The 24,219-nt window shown below is 50.8% G+C and overlaps 1 protein-coding gene across 3 annotated transcripts in view; it reads left to right on the top strand.

Moving 5' to 3' along the window:
- The window catches only part of THAP4 (THAP domain containing 4), a 45,486-nt gene extending 27,741 nt beyond the window's left edge, over window positions 1-17,745 (top strand). For all 3 annotated transcript variants that reach the window (XM_012755648.3, XM_076006131.1, XM_012755649.3), the window contains 4 exons: window positions 2,829-2,988; window positions 5,136-5,245; window positions 5,899-6,002; window positions 17,426-17,745. In XM_012755648.3, coding sequence (XP_012611102.1) covers window positions 2,829-2,988; window positions 5,136-5,245; window positions 5,899-6,002; window positions 17,426-17,545 — 494 coding nt within the window. In that variant the 3' untranslated portion in view covers window positions 17,546-17,745. The remainder of the gene's footprint in view (window positions 1-2,828; window positions 2,989-5,135; window positions 5,246-5,898; window positions 6,003-17,425) is intronic.
- The last annotated feature ends 6,474 nt before the right edge of the window (window positions 17,746-24,219 follow it).

Raw genomic sequence — 24,219 nt, 5'->3', positions numbered from 1 at the left:
AAGATTACCATTGTTTTTTGTGGCTGAGTAGAACTCCATGGTATACATATACCACATTTTATTAACCCACTCATGTATTTTTTTTTTTGAGACAGAGTCTCACTCTATTGCCACTCTAGTGCCGTGGCATCATCCTAACTCACAGCAACCTCAACCTCCTGGGCTCAACCAATCCTTCTGCCTCAGCCTCCCGAGTAGCTAGGACTACAGGCATGCACCACCATGCCTGGCTAATTTTTTCTATATATTTTTAGTTGACCAATTAATTTCTTTCTGTTCTTAGTAGAGACTGAGTCTCACTCTTGCTCAGGATTGTTTTGAACTCCTGACCTTGAGCGATCCTCCCGAATCGGCCTCCCAGAGTGCTAGGATTACAGGCGTGAGCCACCGTGCCTGGCCCCCACTTGTGTATTGATGGGCACTTGGGTTGTTTCCACATCGTTGCAACTGTGAATTGTGCTGCTCTAAACATTCGAGTGCAGGTGTCTTTAGGCCTCCCAAGCTCTTGCTCTCAGTCTTCCTCATCTCTGCCCTGGGTCAGTGCCAGCTCATCTTCTCAGCACTTCGGGTCAGAACCCTCAGAGTCCTCTCTGTCTCCCGTCCCATGTCCAAGCCATCAGCAGATGCAGCTGGCTCTGCCTGCAGAATAGGTCTAGATAGGGCCTTCCTGATGCCTCCACCAGGAGTTTTGCAGTTACCCCCTGGCTTCCTGCGGTCGCGGCTTCTCGGCCCTCCCAGCTCCGGCCTCTCCAGGATTTCTGTCTGTTCACAGCCAAGGCCGGAGCCCTTCTGGGCCGGTGAGGCTCTCCCAGCTCTCCCTCCCCCACCCGCCCTGGCCTCCTGCCACCCAGGGCCTCTGTGCCTGCCACACTTCTGCCTGGTTTGCTCTCCGGAGCAGCCGCAGCGCCCCCAGCCCCTCCCTGATCCTGGTACACCTCCAGGAGGCCGTCCTTGTCCCCTTAAAGTAGGTTCTCAAAGTGCCCCAAACCCCATCTCCCACTAGATTCTGCATCGTTTACTGATTTCTTTGTGTGTCGCCTGTCTTCCTGTGCCAGAGAGTGCGTCCACAGGGTGGGCAGCGGTGTTTATCTGCTCTGTGAGCGAGTGGCCGCATCCTCCTCCCAGGAGGGCATCCGGCACGTCCAGTGAATTGATTCAACCCTCGTAGATAACAAGTAGCACATAAAGGTTATAGTCAGCAGAGTTCTACGCTTTGCGTTCTGAAGCTTTTATTCCTTGTCTCCATCAAACATTGTGACTAAAATCCTGATTTTAGTGTTCTCTTATTATCTGATCAGGAAAGTTCTGTCAAAGTCCCAGCGTTCCCACCTTCACTTTCTGACTTCTCTCAGGGAGCTTGAAAAGGAAACAGCGAAAGGCGTGGGCCGGGCTAGAAGAGGAACGGACTTCACCCGCCTGCTGCCGGGGGCTACCTGTTCCTGCCCCGAGCAGCCCGGCGGGCAGAGGGGCCGGTTCCTGGGCCTCCGCCCACCGCCCTCACGTGGGCCCTGACTCCGCTGGGCCAGGCCGAGTGCGTGGCCCTCCTCAGTGCGCAGTGGTCCTCAGGGCTGGTCCTCAGGTCCTTGGTCTCCTCCACCTCCGGGCCCTTTGCCTGCCTTTCCTCCTGGATGTTCTTTTCCCAGACTGCTTACAAATTATAGTCCAGGATTGCGTGGTTTCAGAGGCCGAGATGGTTCTAGGAGCTCCCGTCCCCCTCGGTATGTCTTCTCTTCACGCCAGGCTGGAGGAAACATTTGCAGTCCTGATGTGGAAACCAGTCTCTTTGCTTCCACGGCGTGGGTTTACTAAATAAAACATGCCATTCAGGGCCAGGCACCGTGGCTTCTGCCTGTAGTCCCAGCACTGTGGGAGGCTGAAGCGGGAAGACCATTGGAGACCAATCAGCCTGAGCAAGAGCAAGACCCCATCTCTACAAAAAATAGAAAAATTAGCCCGGTATGGGGGTGGCACCTACCGTCCCAGCTACTCGGGAAGCTGAGGCGGGAGGATCACTTGAGCCCAGGAGTTGAAGCTGCAGTGAGCTACAATCACACCGCTGCACCTCAACCCAGGCGACAAAGCAAGACTCCAACAAAAAACAGAAAGTATGGCTCAGTAGATTAGGCTTGTGCACAGGCAACTGACGCGTACTTCTCTCCACTTCTGCTTCTCTTAGTATCGTTTTTATTCTTTCATTTAAAGCACCTAGACTTGAGATATAAGAAGGCATGTGGGAAGCAGGTCGCAGCCAGGAGAGTTTCGACCTCCTTTTCCCTGGCCTTGAGGGCGCTGTGTGTCGGGGCTTTCCTGTGGTCTCGCCCGGCGGCTCCTCCAGAACGTGTATAGGGCAGCACCCAGGCCTGCGCTGTCATCCTTCACCCTCGGTGGGATGAGAGCCGGGCCGGCAGGTGACCGTGTCCAGGGGCCCACTGGCCCGCCACGCCACCCAGGTCCCTGCTCCCAGAGGCTGGCAGCAGTCCCCAGGCTGGTCCGCTCACCGTGTGCGCTGTCCCATCTCACCTGCCGGGAGACCCTCTGTCCCCTTTTCATTTTCTCCCTCCAGCTCCTTATGGTCGTCTCTCAGTCCTCACGCCAGGGCACCGACGTGCCATATGCGTGCCCCCAGGCCCCGTGGGAGCGCCAGGCCCTCCTGGCTCTCTAGGGACTGCAGAGGCTTCTGGAGAGGGACCTTGCAGTGTGACGCTCCCTGGCACTCGGCCTTTTCCTGCCCCTCTCGACTCCCACAGGCTTACCCGTCACCACCAAAAACATGCTCATGCTCACCTGAAGCCCAGCGAGGCCGCTGACTGTCTCGCCTTTGTCCTCAGAGCCTCCCAAGATGAACCCGGTGGTGGAGCCGCTGTCCTGGATGCTGGGCACCTGGCTGTCGGACCCGCCAGGAGCTGGAACCTTCCCGACGCTGCAGCCCTTCCAGTACCTGGAGGAGGTGCACATCTCCCACGTGGGCCAGCCCATGCTGAACTTTTCGTAAGTCCTTGTCCCGCACCCCAGGTCTCTGAAGATAATTCCAGACTGATCAAAGACCAATGCCAGGCGGGAAGGTGCAGAGGAACTTGTGGATCTATTTCAGAAAGGCACCCTCTGCCTCGGCCGAGCCTGGCCACTGAGACATGGCCGGTGAAAATGGTGCCACCTGTGCCATGGCAGGTGCCTCCTGGGGGGCTGAGGGGGTGGGTTCTGTTTTTTAAGATGTTAGGCTGACCACAGAGTTATAGCTTTGTTAATCCAAGCATCAGAACAAGTGTATGTGCTTAATTCCTGGTGAAAATTAATCACCCTAATATCCTGAAAATAAGAGAACGTGGCTTTCTTTTACACTTACCCTGAGCTATTTGAGGTCTTAAGCCACTAGTGCTGTGGTTCTCAGATCCTTAGCACAGGGCAGAGCAAACGTCCTTGGAGGTGCCCTGTCTCTCCCCACCCCGCCCCATGCAGCAGGGAAATCGTGCTGCTTTTAAGGCGACAACAGCGTGGGGTGTCTGAAGTGGAAGGGCCACCAGGACGGAAGACGTGCTTGGGATAGCTTTATTTTTTAATTACACGTTTTAAAAGTTTAAACAGTAAAGTAGTATGTAAAATAAAAAGCAAAACTCTTCCTTCCCCAATCCCCACTGTACAATTTTAAGTTAAAAAGAGAGGCCGAGCGTGGTGGCTCAAACCTTGTAATCTTAGCACTCTGAGAGACCGAGGCGGGTGGATTGCTCAAAGTCAGGAGTTCAGAACCAGCCTGAGCAAGAGCAAGACCACGACTCTACTAAAAATAGAAAGAAAATTAATTGGCCAACTAAAATATACAGAAAAAATTAGCCAGGCATGGTGGTGCATGCCTGTAGCCCCAGCTACTCTGGAGGCTGAGGCAGCAGGATCGCTTGAGCCCAGGAGGTTGAGGTTGCTGTGAGCTAGGCTGATGCCACGGCAACAGAATGAGACTCTTTGTCTCAAAAAAAAAAAGAATCTTCCTAAATTGACATGGTACTATTTGTATAATGCATGGGTCCTCAAACTTTTTAAACAGGTGGCCAGTTCACTGTCCCTCAGACTGTTGGAGGGCTGGACTATAGTTTAAAAAAAAAACTATGAACAAATTCCTACGCACACTGTGCATATCTTATTTTGCAGTAAAAAAACGAATGGGCAAAAACACCCGAATATGGCCCGTGGGCCATAGCTTGAGGACACCTGGTATAATGGCTAGCGATTTCACAAAGATGTAGAGGATCTTGTTATTTTTAAAAGTATTATCTCGTACCTTTTTGTATTCCTGACTGAATAGATGAGGGCGAAGTAACATCTCTGCACATAAACCGAAAGGTAGAAACTGGACAGTGCAAGATAACCCAGAACAGTATAAAGCCGTCTTTTTAAAACCATGGATTATGACCCATTAGAGGATCAGAAAGTAAGTTTTGTGACTCGTGTAAAAAGAAAAATGAAAGAATAGGGTAGAAAAGATATCTTGACAAATGTAATGGTGTATGTGTCTGTGTGCATGCTACATTATGATCCAGAGTCCCTTTCTTTTTCGGGGTTGGAAAGGGAGCATGTGTAGCACCAGCACTAACCTACCGGACGCTTATCTCTGGGAATGGTAGACACAGATTCCCTACAGCAGTGCAGAATGCTAGTGAAATGATAAGTGAGTTAGTCTTTAAGTTGCAGGTCTGTGCTGTCAGTGCAAGACAGGTCTCTCTCACTTACCGTCGTGAATCTGCACTAGTGATGAGGGTTGGTAAGAAATTATACCGTAATAACTCAATACCTGTTCTCTTTGTTACCATATGCATTAATTGGACTCTTACCAAGAATATAGCTCAAGAGGAAAGTTGCGTTAGGGTGGGATTTTACAGTAGTTGTCTCTAGTGTTCATGGAGTGCTTAGGACCGGGGGAAAGTGTATACCCCGAGATTATTAAGGACAAGGTTCTGTCTTCAAGACTTGATGGTCAGCCGGAGGACAGACAGTGCCAGAATGAGTGGGCAAGTGTAAGGGTCTGGCAGGTGGAAGCTCCAGGCCTCAAGCGCAGGTGGATGGCCCCGGCCCTGCCGTGCACCTGCTCCTCGCAGTCAGGTCCGGTGGGTGGGTGCCCTGGCCCCACCTCCCTACTTCCCACCCAGGTTCAACTCCTTCCACCCGGACACGCGAAAACCCATGCACAGAGAGTGTGGCTTCATCCGCCTTGAGCCTGACACCAACAAGGTGGCCTTCGTCAGCGCCCAGAACACAGGTGAGGCCCGGGTGTGTGGGGGTGGGGGAGTGGTGGCAGGGAGGGCCTTCTGCACCCTAAGTAGCTCGGCTTGGGTGACCTCCCAGGTGTGTCCCTCCTCATGTCACGTGCTGATTGGCTCAGTGGGGATGCTGGGGACCAGCCCCATGACCCCTCTGGGAGTGGCAAGGCCTGTCTGTGCCCTGCAGGTGCCGCTGGGCGGGCTGTGGGTCGCTTTGCCCTGCGTGGGGTGGTCTGACGTGGTCAGCAGCCATGTTCATTAGAAATGGCTCAGAAACAGCCTGCGACCTTGGCCCTGCCCACTCACCCAAACAGGCCTGGCTTCCTGGATGTCCACCCCGCCTTGTCTTCTGGGGGTGCTGGAGCCTCTGCTGGGGCTCCTCCTCCCAGGGGAGCCGTGGCTCCAGGTGAGGCTCCTCCCTGGGCAAAGCCCCCCACGCAGACGGGTGGGGTGGGGGGGCTAGGACCCAGGACAGCCGTGGAGAGGGTGCTGCAGGAAGAGTCGCGGCACAAGGTGAGGCACAGGTGGGGAGAATTGCTGCAGCCTGGATGGCTGCAAAGCTCAGGTCCCCCGCGCACTCGAGTGCGGGAGAGTGGGACGGCCGCCCTGGCTGGGGCCCCGCAGCTGGCTGAGGCGAGCCCACCTCCCGCAGGCATCGTGGAAGTGGAGGAGGGCGAGGTGAACGGGCAGGAGCTGTGCATCGCGTCCCACTCCATCGCCAGGATCTCCTTTGCCAAGGAGCCCCACGTGGAGCAGGTGAGCCCCCCAGCCGTCGCTCCCAGCGCGGTTTCCTCGCGAGTGCGCTGGGCTTCCCTGATGGCTTTTGCCTCACGTCCTCGTCTTGGAGGCCTGTCTGTCTTCCCTGTCTCGAGCTCATCCCCTTCTCACACCTTCCGGGGGTGCCTGCACCATCATTTCATCACCTGCTCCTTGGCCGGGGGCAGTTAGGTTGTTTTCAGGTTGGTCGTTTTTCACAAACATCCTTTCACATTTGTGTCATCCACGTATGCAAATGGATATCCATGTCTGTTGTGTGAATTTCTCACAGTCGAATTGCTGGATCAAAGGGTAGGTGCTGTGTAAATTTTGATAGATGCTGTTAAATTGCTTTTCATGATATTCCCACTAGATATCACATGAATGGCTGGTTCCCCACTCCCATATCCACATGGTGTATTTTCAGACTTTCTGATCCTTTCAAATCCGACACATAAAAGAGAGTTTCTGGTTCGAGTTTCAACTCTAGCTTAGGGGTGGGAGACTCATTCTGTGCCCAGTGGCCATTTGTCCTTATTCAGTGCACTTGATATTCAGTCTGTGCCTGTTTTCCTGTGGGTTGTCATTTTATTATGGCTTTGCAGGAGCTTTTTATGTGCTATGGGTTTATCTGCTGTGTTTGTAACAAGCATGTCCACGGTCTGCGGCGTGGGTGTGCCGGGGGTGTGCCGCGTTCCACCCAGCGGATGCTGAGCTTTTCTGTGGTCGCCTCTGGAGCGTTTCCTTTGCAGCGTCCAGATTTGGGTTATTGCTCAGGAAGGAGTTTTCTGATGATAAAAATAGTCTTCCACTCTCCTGTACTCTTATAGCTTTCCTTTTTACATTCGGACCTTTAATCTCTCTCGGATTCGTTTCTTGCTTGAGGCGGTGCACAATTCTAGCCTTGCCCAGGTGATGGATCCCGCCGCCCCCACAGATTTGCATGTCGTGCGTCCTCGTAAATGTAGGGTGGGTTTTTATTTTTCGTCTGCTTTTCCACCTCTTCACCAGTAACACATTTTTAGCTGTCACAGCTTTGCATTTTAACATCTGGAGGAAAGTTCCCCATGTTTTTTCCTCCAGATTTTCTTGGTTATTCTTAAGCATTTCCTTTCTTTCTTTTTGGTTTTTTTGTTTTGTTTTGTTTTGTTTTTTTTTTTTGGAGCCAAGGTCTCGCTCTGTTGCCATCATCCCAGCTCACTGCAACCTCTACCTCTTGGGCTCCAGCGATCCTCCTGCCTCAGCCTCCCAGAGTGCTAGGATTACAGCATTTTCTCTTCTAAATGAGTCTTTGAATGAGCTTCTGAAGGCCCATAAAATTTATGTCAGGTCTCTATTGAATACATGAGAGAAATTTGGGAAGAATTTACATCTTTCCATAGGTAGCAATATACAACAGCCTGGTGGTATCCTGCAGTGATTTCAGGTCTCATTTTGTGTATTTCAGTAAAGCCTTTTTATGTGATTGTGTCAGACAGGTCTTGCACACTTTGTGTCAGGGTAAAAAGTGCGCTTTTGTTGTTATGTAAATAGAATGTTTTTTCCATTTTGTCTTCAACTGATCACTGATAATTGTAGGGAAACTTAGGATTTCTGTATGTTTGTGTTAAGCTGGGCCACTCTGGCGACTTGCAACCCCTCTGGCAGTGGGATCTCGGGCCTGGCACGGACAGAGCAGCGAGGGCGAACGTGGACTGCACCCTCACCCCCCGACTCCTGGGAATATTTCTGTGTTTCATCACTCACGAGATGCTCGCTGTAGGTTCCTCACTGTAGATAAGAGTTTTTCAGTGAAGATTCAGCTTCTGGTGTACCAGGAACTGTATTCAGGAGTAGGTTTTGAATTTCATCAAATCCTTTTGCAGCATCTTTGAGAGGAATCTGTGGTTCTTCCACTTGAAGCTGTTAATGTAGTAAATTTCATTAATATCGTCTAAATGTTGGGTCATGTTTGCTTTTGGGAGATAACACACTTGTCATGATATACTAATTCTCGCTGGGCAGTCTGTCCACGCGGTCCCACCCCACTCTCACCGGGGAGTCTGTGTGGCAGGTTTGTGGGTCCCCATTACAAGAGGTTACTCAGGTTCACAGCCAGGTGTCCGGGCTCTGCAGGGGCTTTCCCTTTTCTGCATGCCTCTCTGGAGTTAACCGTTGTCTTTTTTTGTTTTCTTAGTTTTTATGTACTTACCCTTGGTTCAGCTCTATAATCCCCGCCAGTTTCTGACTCAGACACAATACCTGATTTCACCACAAATTGCCACATCTCCTGAAGGGTCCCTTTGTTTTCTGATCTCACTTTCCTTTTTTCTCCCATCTCTCGGCCTTTTTGCTGTATTTTCTGGGAGATTTTCTTATTGTTATCATCCAACATTGTATTGAAATTTTTATTTTTGCTGTTAAACTTTTAATTTCCGTGAACTTCCTTTGTCTGCTATGTCATTTGTCTTGGCATCCTCATTTCATTTCATCCGTGGATGTAACACTTTCTCCTATCTGAGGATATTGATGCTAGCGGCTTCTTTCCTTCTTCCTGCATACCCTCCGTTCCTTCCAAGTTGCTTTTTCATACTATGTGTGCTTGTTTTGATTTCCATATTTCATCGTATGGACTTTCTTTAGATGCACGGTGTGTCCGGAATCCCTAAGACCACCCTCAGCCAGCTTCACTGGAAGAACTCACCCAGGACTGATTGTTGCAGAGAAAGGACATGAAACAGTCAGCGCAGGGACAGGCGCTGGGGCAGGGTCCTCCCGTGACGGTGACGAGTCTGAACGTGTGAAACGCTGCCAGCCAGGGAGCCCTCAGAAGCTCAGCGCCCAGGGCTGTTTTCAGGGCTGGTCACGCAGCACCCTCTGGTGCGTGTGAACGTTCCAGACTCCAGGAGGGAAGCAGGCGCCCTGCGTGAACCACAGTTTGCACCAGCAGTTAGGCAAAGGGTCCCCAGATCCATTAGGGTGGGGAGAACACTCTGAAATCCCAGTTCCCAGCGGCCAGCCCAGGGGCTCTGCTGCCGGAAGGGGCAGCTGGCTGCCGGGGCAGGGCTGGGCATCTCACCTGCGCATGTCGCCCCGCGCCCTCTCTGTTCCTGCTCTCGGCATCCAGGCCAGCAGAGTGCCAGGGAGCCTCTTTGCACCGTCTGCTGAGGGAGGGAGGCGCAGCCACCTTGTCACAGAGCTGGAGACGGGCCGTGGGAGTGGCTGCCGCCGCCCTGTGTGTCCCATGATGTTTACTCTCCGTGCATCTGCCACTCAGCATGTCGAGTATGTTTTAATAGCTTCTTAAAGATATTCATATACTGTGCAAACCACTCATTTAAAGCATATAAATGGGACCAGGCGCGGTGGCTCACGCCTGTAATCCCAGCCCTCTGGGAGGCTGAGGTGGGAGGGATCGCTTGAGGCCAGGAGATTAAGACCAGCCTCAGCAAGAGCGAGACCCTGTCTCTACTAAAAATAGAAAAATTAGCTGGGGCGTGGTGGTGCCCACCTGTAGTCCTAGCTACTTGGAGACTGAGGCAGGAAGATTGTTCAAGCCCCAGAATTTGAGGTTGCTGTGAACTATGATGATGCCACTGTACTCTAGCTGGGGCAACAGAGCAAGACTGTCTCAAAAAATAAAGTATATAAATGGCCATATGCCATGGCTCACATGTATAATCCCAGCACTTTGGGAGGCCAAGGCAGGACAATCACCTGGAAGTTTGAGGTTGCAGTGAACCACGAAGCTATGATTACACCACTACACTCTAGCCCAGGCAATAGCATGAGACCCTGACTCAAAAAAAAAAAAAAAAAGGCAATAATAAAGTGTACAATTCTGTGCTTTTAGTATATTCAGAGTTGTAAAGAAACCTGGCGCCCTCTAGCTGTCACCGCTCAATTGCCGTTCCTCCTAACCCCTGGCAGCCACTGATCCTCTCTGTGAATTTGCCAGTTCTGGACGTTTCGTAATTGGGTCCGTATCAGATGTGCTCTTTTGTGTCTAGCTTCTTTTCGTTGCCGTGTTTTCAAGGGTCAAAGTTAGAGTGTGAATCGTGCCTGCCTGCCTTTTTATGGCCAAATTAAAAGATACGTTGTATTTGTCCCTTTATCACTGACGGACAAACTGCCTGTTCCTACCTGTTGGCTATACAAGTGATACCTAACAGCCTCCTACACACATGTTCAAACAAGCCTCCCGTGACAGCAGCCTTCTGGATCAGTTCCTGGGGTTTTGTCGCCGTCTGCCCCCCTCTTGTCCTGTGGGTTTGTGCCGTGGGAAACATTTCTTTGCTGCCATTTCAGTGGAGTTGGGGGTGAGGAGAGCAAGCGCGGTGTGGTGCTGCCATCTTTCCCGGAGCTCCCCGCTCCAGGGCTCCGGCACGGGTTGTCGGGTGGGCGAAGACGTGTCGTGTTGGCTTGGTTGTTAGGGTGCTGCAGCCTCTGCTGACTGCTGTTTGGGGTGTTTCTGGTCGTGGGTTGTCAGGAGCAACACTGCAGTCGGTGGCCTCGGATACAGCGTCTGCAGCGAGTGCGCCGGAGCCTCCCTAAAGGCCAGGGTGGGCGGGGGAGGGGGCCTTCCCTTGGCTGCTCCAAGGTGTCCGGGCACCGGGGCGCGCCGGGAGCCACTTGGAGTGTCTTTGCTGTCCGTGTGGGCGTGTGCTGGGCGTGGCGCAGCCTGTGGACCCCATGGGATGGCGGTGCCTTTGTGAGCTGTGTGCCGAGCGTGCGAGTGACAGAGGGTGCCTGGCCAGCCCGGCCCAGGGACAGCTTGTCCCTCCTGTGCAGTGACTGAGGAGCTGCCGCAGACCCAGAGGAGTCTGGACGTTGGAATGGGCTCAGTGACTAGGCCCCGTCTGGGCTGTGCCACCTCGGTGCAGCTGTGCCGTCTGTGCCTGGCGGCTGCAGGAGCCCACACGGTCTGAATCCCACACGCCCCGCGCAGCCCTGAGGTGAACAGGTGTGGGCCGTCCCCGTTTTGCAGAGAGGTTAGAGCCTCCCCCCCATCCCCCCCAGTAACGCTCGCTCGGCCCCTCGTGTGAGCGACCCTGGCCCGGTCCAGCTGGGCTGCTCCTGGTGGCGGGTGACGGAGCGCCGCTCTGCCTCGTCCTCTGGCGGGGCCCGCCAGGGTGTCTGGCCGTTCCCTCCTGTGGTTTCTGACTGACACGGAGGCTCCGTCATGTGTTTTAGGTACAGCACCATGTTGGTTACATGTGTTGCAAACGGCTTTTTCAGACTATGAGTATCTTGTCACCTCTTAAAAATTGCTTTTGAGGAGCAGAAGTTTTTTGGGTTTTTTTAAACTAAGGCAATAAGAAGTGCAGGTGTTCTCAGCTGTGTCTGGTTCAATTGGCCAGTCTTTTCCTCTGTGGATTCGATTTTCGTGTGTCTTAGTTTTTAAGCAGTCTTTCCCTACTAACAGGTCAAAAATATGCTGCTAAATTTTTTTTGGAAGCTTTACACTTCAACCTAAAGCCTGTCCCTTAGCTCATCGATCCACCTGGGATTGAGTTTGTGCGTGGTGCAAGGTGGCCGCTTCCTTCTTTTCCGCATGAGTGGCCAGCCGCCCTGCCTGCCCGTTTGCCCACAGGCCCCACCGCCTGCCCTCCTCCTTTCACCAGGGCCTGCCTCTGCCCTCTCTGCGGTTCCGAGGGGTCTGTTTGTCAAGTCCTGTGCTGCACTCTCTAATTACTATGGCTTAATATAATTTTTTTACTTTTTTTTTTTTTCCTGAGACAGGATCTTGCTCTGTCTCACCCTGGCTAGAGCTCAGTAGCATCATCATAGGTCACTGAAACCTCCAACTCCTGAGCTTAAGCAATCCTCCTGCCTCAGCCTCCTGAGTAGCTGGGACGGGCAGGTGCACACCACCATGCCCAGCTAATTTTCCTGATTTTTGTAGGCTGTTCTCGAACTCCTGAGCTCAAGCGATCTTCCCGCCTCAGCCTCTCAGAGTGCTAGGATTACAGGTATGAGCTACCATGCCCAGCCAATTTTTTTTTACTTTTAAAAAATGGATGCTCAGTCTTGTGTACAGTTAAAAAAAAAAAATGGATTCTATTGAGGTATAATTTATGTGCAGTAAATGTATACACTTCAGGTGTACAGTTTGATCCATTTGGACAAGTGTATCTAGCCTTGTAACACCACCCCAGTCAAGACAGAACAATCTCATCTCCCCCAGAAGAGCCCCTGTGCTCCTCAGACAGCCCCTGCAGACTTCTCCACCGCCACCACGGCTAGTCCACGCGTTCTGCGGCTCGTCACGGTGGAGCCACCACACACGCTCGTCTGTGTCAGGTTTCTTCCACTTAGCAGGGTGCCTCTGAGACCCATTCACGCTGCGACTGTATCGGTGCTGGGTTGCTGCAGGGTACACTCCGCCAAGTGAGTGTGTCACGGTTGTGTCTGTCCGTGCTCTGCTGATGGGCACGGATCTGATTTGTTTCCAGGTCTGGGCTGTTGCGCATGAACCTGCTGTGTGCATCTGTGTACAAGTCCCTGTGTGGACACGCTTTCCTTGCCCCATGTGAGCAGCTGGGATTGGGATTGCTGAGCTGCGTGGAAGCGCAGTCTCCTTCCAGGGAGCCGTGCCGCTCACGCCCGGCCACGGCGTGCGAGAGTGCGTCTCATGCCACGCCCTCGCCGAGCGTGGGCCCCTGCGCCTTGGCGCCCCGGTGGCCGTGCCGTGGTGGCTGGTGCTGGTGTTACTCTGCGTTTTCCTGGTGCGTGGGGGTGGTGCTCGTGTTGCATTGTACTTGCTGCCCCTTGTATTTCTTGTTTTGTGAGGCGAGCGTTCAAATCCTTTGCCCGTGTTTTCAATGTGTTTTTTGTGTTATTACTGAATTGTGAGAGTTATGTATTCTGGATATAAATCCTTCCTCAGGTTATGCATTGAGACTATATTCCCACCCTGTGGCTTGCCTGTTTGTTTCTTAAATAGTGCCTTTTGCAGAACAGAACGGTTTAGTCCTATTATCTATTTTTTCTATATAGTTAGTGCTTTTTGTGTCCTGTCTTAAAATTTTTTGCCTAGCCCAGGCTGCATTCTCACTGGCGTTTTCTTCAAGAATTTTTTATAGATTTACTTTTTACTTTAAGATCTGTGATATTTGGAATTACTGTTTTTGTATGATGTGAAGTGGTGGTCAAGTCTTTAAATTTTTTTTCAGACAGCTCATTGTTCAGCACCATTTGTTGGAAAGACTACTCACAACTCATTGAAGTATGTATCTGCTTTTGTCAAAAATCAACTCACTTTATTCATTCATTCATTTACTCATTCATTCATTTATTGATTGACTGGAGACAGGGTGGGTCAGGCTCTGTTGCCCGGGCATGAGGGCAGTGGCATGATCACAACTCACAGCAACCTCAAAACTCCTCAGCTCAAGTGATCCTCCTGCCTGGGAGGAGGGACTACAGACACCACCCAAGTAGCTGGGACTACAGACACCACCACCATGCCCAGCTAATTTTTCTATTTTTGTAGAGATGGGATCTCTTTATGTTGCTCAGGCTGGTCTCGAACTCCTGACTTCAAGCGATCCTCCCACCTCAGCCTCCCAGAGTGGTAGGATTGCAGGTGTGAGCCACTGGCCTAAAATGAACTCACATTGTGTATGTGGCTCTTTTTCTGGACTCTCCACTCTGCCCCATGTGCTCTGTGTCTGCCTTTGAACCACACTGGCTTGTCACTGTAGCTTTATGTGAGGTCAAAGACATTGTCCAACTTTCCTTTTTCTTTTTCCAGAAATTTTTTTCCTTTTCTCTGTTTTTCTTCTTCTTTCCCCAAAAATTTTTTAGCTACTCTAGGACCCTTTGCATTTCCATATGAATTTTATAATCAGCTTGTCAATTTCTAAAAGAAAAAATTTTAATTTCTAGATTAATTTGGGAAGAAGTTCATCGTAACCAAACCGAGTCTTCCAATCCAATACCATAGTAAATTTCCAGCTATTTAGGTCTCTCTCATTTAAAGTTTGGTTTTTCTTGTAGCTTTTAAAGTATTGGTCTTACATATATTTTGTTAAATTTATTCATGAGTATTTTGTGGTTTTAGATGTTATTACGAATCATTTTTTAAATTTTCCAGTTATTTGTTGCTACTATATAGAAATACAATGAACTGTTGTATATTGATGTTATGTCATGTGACCTTATTGAATTCACATATTTTGGTAGTTTCTTTACAGATTCCTTTAGATTCTCCGCATTTTCTGCCATTACTGAGGGTATTACTTCTTCCTTTCCTATCTTTTTTTTGTTTGTTTGTTTTGTTTTGTTTTTTTTGTTTTGTTTTGAGACAGAGTCTCGCTTTGTTGCCTAGGCTAGAGTGAGTGCCGTGGCGTCAGCCTAGCTCACAGCAACCTCAATCTCCTGGGCTCAAGCAATCCTCCTGCCTCAGCCTCCCGAGTAGCTGGGACTACAGGCATGCGCCACCATGCCCGACTAATTTTTTTTTTATATATATATATATATTAGTTGGCCAATTAATTTCTTTCTATTTTTATAGTAGAGACGGGGTCTCGCTCTTGTTCAGGCTGGTTTCGAACTCCTGACCTCGAGCAATCCGCCCGCCTCGGCCTCCCACAGAGCTATGATTACAGGCGTGAGCCACCACGCCCGGCCTTTCCTTTCCTATCTTGATGCCTTTTATTTCTTTTGCTGCCTCACTTTACTGGGCGGGACCAGCAGTGACATGTGAGTGGGTGAGGAGAGCAGACTCTGGTTCTCCCCCGGGGACCGGCAGTCTCCCCCCACCGCCGTGCGGGTGCCTTTGTCAAATGATGTTTGCAAGTTTAAAAAAAATCATAAGTGGGTAGTTCTCATATTTTCTTACACTGCAGTGAAGTTCAGTGACTGGTTGAACCGACTGCATTCTTGGGATAAGCCCCACTTGATCATAGTGAGTTACCTTTTTCTGTATATTACTGGATTTACATATGGCTAATATGTGTTAGAAGATTTTTGCATCATATTATTTCTTTTATTCTAATTATTCTGGATTTAATTTCCTGTCCTTGTTTGTCTTCTTAAAGTAGAAACTTACATCATTGATTTTTTTAACCTATTTTTCTTCTGTGCTACACCATTTGCAGCTATAAATTTCCCTGAGTCTTGCTTTAAGCACAAATACTAACATAATATGTCACACTTTTATTATCTCTTAGGTCAAAATTTTTTCACTTCTCTAGTTATTCTTTTGTCTCTGAACAAAGGGTTATTTAGAGGTCTCTTACTTATTTTCCAAGTATTTCAGAATTTCGTGCATATTCTGTTGCTACTGATTTCTAATTCAATTTTATTAGGCCCAGAAAACGTATTCTCCAGGATTTTCGTCTGTTAGAAATGTTGCAGGCTTATCTTATGCCCTAGTGTATGATCTGACTTGGCGAGTATTTCATGCACACTTGAAACAAGTGCATCTAATAGTATCCAGCAGTTGTAACGGCTATAAAAGTCCCGTCTGCAAGCCGGAGACCCGGGGTGCTGGCGGCTGGCGGGGCTCAGGTCTGCCGGCTTCGCGCCAGGCTGCCGGTGTGAGTCCGGGACTCGGCCTGGAGCCTGGGGTCTCCGGGGCAGCAGAGGAAGAGAGTGTCCAGCCGCCGCAGACAACGGACACATTCGCTTCTCTCCGTCTGTTCTCTCCGCCCCGTCAGCGCAGGTGTTGCCTGCACACGCCGAGGGCAGATCTGCCCCCCAGTCCACACGGACTCACACGCCTGTCTCCTGGGAAACACTCACGTACACACCAAGAACTAACGCTTTGCCAGGTTTCTAGGTATTCCCCGTCCAGTCAGGCTGACACCTGAGGTCACACCCGCTCCCACCTGGCTGCTTTCAAGTGCCTGTGGGTCATCAGCCATGGTTTTGCTGTGATATGGTTTGAATCTGTGGCTTGGTACCATTTGTTAGTCTCAGGGAATTAGCCGTGCTCTCTCACGCTGCCTGTGCTCCATTCTCTTTCCTCTCTTCTTCTGGGCCTCTGAGTTTCCAGCCTGCCAGTCACTTCTTCATCTGTGTCTAATCTGCTGTTTATATTTCATCACTGGGAACTTGGTCTGTTTTATTTTTGAGTTATGGAATTTCTATTTTATTCTTTTTGAAAGATTCTAGTTCTCTGCTGAAACTCTCTGGACTGTCTGCTGACGACTCCAGTATCGGCACCCCCGCCAAGCTGGGGGGTCTGTTGCACTTCCTGCTTTTTCTTTTGGTCTTATCTCCTAGTAAGCTAAGTAGTTTTTTGGTTTTGTTTTTTATTTTTTTTCTCCTTGGATTCTAGACATTACGTACGAACAATTACAGAGATGATTTGAGGTTTTGTTAGATGTTATCTCCCAGGAAACAGCAGTTCTTGTGCTTCCGATGGTCCGTCGAGGAGGGGCAGGTCGTTAGAGACTCACTGGTTGGACACTGGGCTTCCCAGTGTCTCTGGTTCACCCTCACTCCCGGCACAGCCCTCGGGGAGCCCACACGAAAGCTGGGGTTTTCCAGGGCCTCTCCTTCTATACAGGCACCGAATTCCAGCTTTTGTTCCCCTGATCCCATGGGCATGAGAAAGCCCTGCTCGGCATCTAGCCTCTTGGCCACCCACCACCCCTGGACCCACGCACGCAACCTCTGGGCAGCACAAGCCTTGGGGCGAACAGTTGCTCCCAGCCGGGTCTCACCGCTCCACTCCCTTCTCCCTGGGACATCAGTCCTTGCTCCCTCGGTGGTTCTCTGGTACCTTTAAATAGACTTCTTAAAATCTGGGGTTTTCTCTGCAAGAGGGTTGGTCAGTTACAGAGTCATTGGTCAAGGCCAGAAGCAGAACACCCGTCTCACCCACGCTCCGGTACCCTCCTCCACGCACCTGGGACCCAGGCGAGAGGGTGCCCGTAGCAGAGCCGTCTCTTGACAGCAGTCACGCCTCACACTTGGCGTCGGCAAGTGTTCCAGGCCTCTAGGCTGTCTCGTTCCAGACGTAACTGCTACAGGCTTCTTGGAAGTAGCCACCGTGTGTGCTCTGGTGGACTAGCGGTCCGGAAGGTGCTGTTGCTGGGATTTCCAGGCACACACCTGACGTCGTCCTAGCTGCAGAGTGAAGTGGGAGGTGACAGGGAGGAGGGCTCGTGAGCTCAGCCTTGATCCGACGAGGTGCGTGAGTGGCAGAGACCAGAAAAGCAGACAGGCTTCTAGGTAAACCGAGATGAGGCCAGTTCACATGTTCACCTTCTGGTCTTCTGGAAGCAGCTGAGGGGGGCTCGGGGCCAGGGCCCAGACACCTTGATCCCGATACCCCACGTGGCTCCGGGCTGGGGTCCATCATCTGCTGGCAGGGACACTGCCCGGCTCACAGGCCTGTGAGGAGTACTTGGGCACGTGGCGGGCGCTCGGGCATTTGTTGACTCTTTTGAAGGTAAAACTAAGGTGTTTTGTTTTATTCTCCTGCTCAGATTACCCGAAAATTCAGGCTGAATTCTGAAGGCAAACTTGAACAGACAGTCTCCATGGCAACCACTACACAGCCAATGACTCCGCATCTTCATGTCACCTACAAGAAGGTGACCCCGTAACCTAGAGTAGAGCTTCTGGAGCCCTCAGGAAGGGGCCGGCCACTGCCTGCGACGGCCAGCTCCTCAGCAGACAGGCCTGCAGCGGGCGTGGGGTGGCCGAGAGCCCCTGCCGGTTCGAGCGTGTTGTCCGGATGTTCCTGTATGGCATAGAAAACCAAATAAAAGGCCTTTATTTTTATGGCTGAGGATTTTGGATATTATCACTTGTGTACAGTGTGCATTTTTTTCATCTGCTGCCGATTATTTGTTTCCCGAAGTCTTTTCCATAAGAAACTAAGGAGGAATGGTTCTTTCTTTATTTCTCTCTCTCTCCATGCAGTTTTGTAAAGACCTAAAATATTTGTAAATCCTCAAAAGAGTAGTCAACGATAAGTCGAAGACACAAGATAGCAGACTGCGGTTACTCTTCATTTCCTTTACAGTTAAGAGTCTCAGGACCCCGCGTCTCTGCAAACAAGGGAGGTTCGCAAGGAGAGAGGTTAATTGTGATTTTAACGTCGTGTAAGTTTTATTTGATAACTCCCTGGTAAATAGTCCTTTTGTTTTTGTGGGGTTTTCTCCGTGTGAAAGTTTCCGAACGTGCACTGCACCTCATCCCGCCACCCAGCGGCAGGACACACCAGCATGATCCCACACCCGTTTCTTCCGTTCCTCTCCCACTTTTCCTGCCGGAGTGTTTGTGAGCAAATTCCAGACGTAACATCGTTTGCCCCTCAATGCCTTGGTATGCATCCAAAGAGAAAACAAAGCCCTTTTCTGTCTCCCAACACGTCACTGTATCAGAAGCTCCACAGGTAGGTAGAGACGGGTTTGTTATGCAGGTGTTGGGAAGCAGAGTTAGGAGACGCAGTGCTTGAGCTGCTGGGGGTTAGCGCTGCCTCCAGGGCTTGGCGCCGGAGGTGTTACCAGGTGGGGTTGCTGGTGCCTCAGAGCTGGGGCAGGGTTCTGGCTGGTGCCCGGCCCTCGCAGGAGGAGCACAGTCAGTGCACAAGGGCCCGGGCTGGCATCCCAGGGGCCGAGGGCACATGGAGGCTGGGATCTGAGCCGTCTCTGCCGCCAGAATGATGCTGAAAGCACCTGGGAGCACCTGTCCCCTCCCCTGTATCCCCTGTCCGAGAGGGTCTGGGGGCAGCGCCAGGGCAGAGCACAGGCGGTGGGGCTTGGAGCCGAGAAACCAGATGTCAGGGACTGACGTGGCCACGCACCGTTTGACAAACTTGGGAAGAACTCGGGATGTTCTCTGACACCAGCCTGTCTCCACATTTTCTCCGCACAGCTGGTTCAAAGCTGTACCTGCTCTGGGTTTGGTTGTGATGCCTCGTAGGATCCTTTCGATCCTAAACGTCCCCCTCTCCCTCTCCTGTGCTCTTGGCTTGCCGGCGAAGCTGGTCACTTGGCCCAGAGCTGTCCCCAGCCTGGATTCAACTGCCACCCCTTCATCATGTTTACCATGGTCCTCTGTCCCCTCTCTCCCCACGGTCGGGAAGTTGGATGCGAAGCTCTGGCTGGAGACACGCCTGAGAGTGCTCGGTGCTCCTGCCGCAGCCGCCAGAGCCCGGTGGTCTCGCCTTGTCGGTGCTGAGTTAATGGGCTCGGACCGCGACAGCCCGGCCCTCCACCGCCAGGGTCTTGCCAGCCTTTCACCCGAAGGTCCTGCACGTGGGGACCCTCACCCGAGCCAGCACCTCCGCCAGGGCTGCAGGACGCTTGTCCTCTAGCCCTTCAGTCCCGCCGAGTTCAGTGGCTGGAGCTCACTCAGAAGAGCTTCCGTTTATCCGTTAGGCGGTTTGGTTACCCTGACGCGCATTCCTACCAGAAAGCCCGAATAAGCGCTAAGTTCTTCCCTTTAGTCATCAATTTTTAGAGCAAGAATGTCCCGGCAGCCCCCATGACGCCCAGAGGATTGAGCGATCCTCACACCACCCCACCCTCTTCTCTTCCCCCTGCTCCTGTTGCGAACTTGACGCTTTTATGTATACAGTCATCCCTCAGTATCCGTGGGGCATTGGTTCCAGGACCCCCTGGGATACCGAAATCCACAGGTGCTCAAGTGCCTGATATAAGTGGAGTAGTGTAACCTACACACGCACGTCCCCCCATGCACCTCCTGTAGGGATGGGGTCTTGCTGCGTTGCCCAGGCTGGACTCAAACTCCTGGGCTGAAGCCATCCTGCTGCCTCAGCCTCCTGAGTAGCTGGCACTGCAGCCTCCCCGTAACTTCACATCACCTCTAGATCATTTAGGATACCTGATACCATACAAGTGCCATGTAAATAGTTGTTATGCTGTATTTTTGCCTTTGTATTTTTTGTTGTTATTTTTTATTTCCCGACTATGTTCAATTCATGGTTGGTTGAATCCACAGACACAGAACCGGTGGGTACAGGGCACCTGTATTCGATGTGACTTGACTAAGCGCTGGCTTTTCCTTTGGCGGACAGGAGGTGCTCAGGATATCCCGCGGTGGCCAGGGCAGCCATTCCTTCCAGGCGCCGGGGCTGGGCCCCTTGCCTTGGGCCACGACCACCAACACCCCTGCCCTGGGCGGGAGCTCCCACTTCTCCGAGCCGGCCTCTCCTTAGTGGGGAGTGGGAATTAGAGACCACGGGCCAGGCACTGACATGCCCACAGCTGGGATGCTCTATTTCTAGGCCTCTCCATGGACAAAACCCAGAAAATTGTTCTTTAAATTTTTCTCATTCATTTTCAACGAACCATGTGAGGTTGTATCACAGAGATCGTGATTCTTCACCCTTAGCTACTTTAGCATGGGATATATACATTTTTTTAGAGAAAAAATTGAGTTCATACTAATGTTTTTGGTTCAAATTTTAAGATTATAAGTTTTTTAAATTTATATTTCCTTTTTTTTTTTTTTTTTTTTTTTTTGAGACAGAGTCTCACTTTGTCGCCCAGGCTAGAGTGAGTGCCGTGGCGTCAGCCTAGCTCACAGCAACCTCAATCTCCGGGGCTCAGCGATCCTCCTGCCTCAGCCTCCCGAGTAGCTGGGACTACAGGCATGCCCCACCATGCCCAGATAATTTTTTGTATATATATTTTTAGTTGGTCAATTAATTTCTATTTTTGGTAGAGACGGGGTCTCGCTCAGGCTGGTTTCGAACTCCTGACCTTGAGCAATCCGCCCGCTTCAGCCTCCCAAAGTGCTAGGATTACAGGCGTGAGCCACCACGCCCGGCCTATATTTCCTTTTTTTCTTTCTTTTTTTTTTTCTTTTTTTTTTTTTGAGACAGAGTCTCACTCTGTTGCCTCGGCTATAGTGCCGTGGCGTCAGCCTAGCTCACAGCAACCTCCAACTCCTGGATTCAAGCAATCCTACTGCCTCAGCCTCCCGAGTAGCTGGGACTACACCATGTGCCACCATGCCCGGTTAATTTTTTCTATATATTTTTAGTTGTCCAATTAATTTCTTTCTATTTTTAGTAGAGACAGGGTCTTGCTCTTGCTCAGGGTGGTTTCAAACTTCTGACCTTGAGTGATCCGCCCGCCTCAGCCTCCCAGAATGCTATCTTTATATTTTCTTATTTTTACTCTTAAGCTGAAAAATCTTGGTTCATTGCAACATTAACATTATTTGCTTTATCTACAAGATAAAATAATAGTTGTAACAAAATAATAGTTATTGACAATGGCTACTGATTAAAGTTTGATTTTTTTTTTTAGCTATTTTTTATACTTTTTCCATTAAAGATACAAAGTTAAAATATATGTGATATGATTTGGATGTTTGTCCCCTCCAGATCTGAGGTTGAAATGTGAGCCCCAGTGTGGGACATCTGCTGGTGGGAGGTGTTGGGGTCGTGGGGTGGGTCCCTCGCGCATGGCTTGGTGACAGTGAGCTCACGCGCTGGTCACTTAAGGGAACCATCCCTTTTCCCCAGGGAGCTGGACATTCGCAGCGCATGGCGCCGGGTGAGGCCCCCGGCAATGGGGTCCCGTGTCACACTGGACTGGGGCCAATCTCATAGGCAGAAATGGAGTCTTGGGGTAGTTGATTTTCTTCTTGATTTTTGGAACCCATCAGCTCTTTTGAATTAGGAATATTAACCCTGATATCCCTCATTTTAAATTACAATTTTTATTGGGGTAAAATAAACATAAATTCAACATTTTTACCATCTTGAAGTTTACAATTTAGTGGCGTTTATTTATTTATCTATTTATTTTTTGAGACGGGGTCTTACTCTGTTGCGCAGGCTGGAGTGCAATGGTGCAGTCACAGCTCACTCTACCTGCTCAAGGGATCCTCCTGCCTCAGCCTCCCGAGTAGCTGGGACTACAGGCATGTACCACCATGCCTGGCTAATTTTTTCTATATATTTTTAGTTGGCCAATTAATTTATTTCTATTTTCAATAGAGACGGGGTCTCACTCTTGCTCAGGCTGGTTTAGAACTCCTGACCTCGAGCAATCCTTCCACCTCAGCCTCCCAGAGTGGAGGGACTACAGGTGTGAGCCACCGCGCCCGGCTGCATTTAGAACATTTGTAACGTTGTATGATCACCCCCTCGATCTACTTTCAACACTCCAGAAAGGAATCCCAGACCCAGTAACCCCATTTCCCCAACCCCTGGCACCCATTCCTCTGCTTGATATATCTTAAATTACCAACATTTCTGAAAACATTCAATGTCATGAACATTTTTTTCCAGGATGTATTTTGTCTCTTACTGTTACTGGGTTTTAAATCATATTTAGGCAGATTTTGCCCACTCCTTAGTTACAAAGTGACTCACTAACTTTTTCTAGTATTTGTTTCTTTTATATTTAGCCTTTGAGCTGTCTGGGACCTGCCTTGGTGTGTGGTGTGAAGTACAGCCCAGTTCAGCCTTTCCCGGGTGGCGAACGGTTGTCTCAACACTCACTCACAAGCCACCTCTTCCTCGCTGGTGTGGGGCCCTCCTCATCACAGCCTAACTTTCCGGGCGTAGTTTCTAGACTCCCTGGGTCCTGGGCCTGCTTGTCTGCCTCCGTCCCGGCGCGGCCCGGTGAGATTCTGGAGGCCCAGGAAGTGGTTCTGGGGCAGTAGGACTAGTTTCTCCCCGTCCGTCCGTCTTTCGGGGTTTTCCTGGAGGTGTTTTGCCTTCTCGAGCGCACACACTCTCTCTGTCTCGCTCTGCCCCGCTCTTTTTTATGTGAACTTTATAATTAGCTCAATTTAGATCCAGGGGAAAAAGCATCCTGGTATTTTTATAAGGATCACATTAAATTTATAAATCTGCTGTGGAAAGTTGTCTTGTTTAGGAAATGGTTTTCTTACCCAGAACACAGTATTCTGCTTGTTTCAGTCTGTGTTCTGTGGCTGTAACTGCAGACGAGATAATTTATAAAGAAAGAAGGTTGTTCCCTGCAGCTCTGGAGGCTGGGACTGCAGGGGCAGGGCCGTCTCTGCTGGGGGCTTTCTTGCTAGAGGGGAGCGTGGCAGGGGCAGGAGACCCACCCTGCTGGTAACCAGCCCCCGCCCTTGGACCGAATCTACTCTGAGGGCGAGGGTCCCACCTCAACACTGCTGTATTGGGGACCCAGTTTCCAACACAAACTTTTGGGGTACACATTGGTATATTTAAGTTTTCCTCATACAAGGTTACATTTCTTCTTCTTTTTTTTTTTTTTTGAGACAAAGTCTCACTCTGTTGCCCGGGTTAGAGTGCCGTGTGTCAGCCTCACTCACAGCAACCTCAAATTCCCCGGGCTCAAGCCATCCTCTTGCCTTAGCCTCCCGAGTAGCTGGGACTACAGGCCTGCGCCACTGTGCCTGGCTAATTTTTTAATATATTTTTAGTTGTCCAATTAATTTCTTTCTATTTTTAGTAGATACGGATACGAGGTCTCGCTCTTGCTCAGGCTGGTTTCCCACTCATGACTTTGAGCAATCCTCCTGCCTCCATCCCAGAGTGCTAGGATGACAGGTGTGAGCCACTGAGCCCAGCCTCAGGTTACATTTCTTTAGGGATTTTGTCTTTGTTGCTGTTGGAAATGGGTCATTTCTTCCGTTCTGTCCTCCAAATGAATGCACTGACAGAGACCACTGATCTCCAGGTCCCTTTGAGTCCTGCTGCTTTTCTGAGCTCCCTCAGTGTTTGCAGCTGGGTCTCCTGTGCTGGCCACGTGCAGAGGGTTTGATAGAAAAAGCCTGTCCAGGTGAGGCGGCCTCCTGCTCCCCCGCCCTCCTGCTGGCTCCCATCAGGGTGGTCCTGCCCTGAGCCAGATTTCACTGATCCCCTGGGACCCCCTATGTGTTTTTCGGGCTGGGGGCCTTGGCAGGAGGCAGTGGGGCCTGCAGGGAGCGATGAGGGAGGCAGGATGGGTGCCTCAGGGCACACAGGGGCCTCGGTACTGTGTGCACAAAGCCTCCTCCTCTGGGGCTCTCCTTCCTCAGGAGGCTGGACAGGAGGGCAGGGCTAGAAGACCTCAGCTCAGCCCTGTGTTGTGCGGAGGGGAAACTGAGACTGAGGGGCCATGTGTCGGTCTTCCAGCGCTGAGTGCCCCGTGCGGACAGGCTTTGGGAGGAGAACGCCCCTGCATCAGAAAGCGGGAAGCGCTGAGGGGATAAATGGGCTGCCTCGCAGTGAATGGCAGTTTAACAAATACCTTCATTGTTTGGACCTGCATATTTAGCTGTTTCGGAACGCAGTTGATTCCTCCTTGAGTTTCAA

The sequence above is a fragment of the Microcebus murinus genome, chromosome 8, assembly GCF_040939455.1.
Source record: "Microcebus murinus isolate Inina chromosome 8, M.murinus_Inina_mat1.0, whole genome shotgun sequence".
Taxonomy (NCBI): domain Eukaryota; kingdom Metazoa; phylum Chordata; class Mammalia; order Primates; family Cheirogaleidae; genus Microcebus; species Microcebus murinus.
Note: the sequence above shows the minus strand (reverse complement) of the source record. Positions and strands in the feature narration are given on the sequence as shown.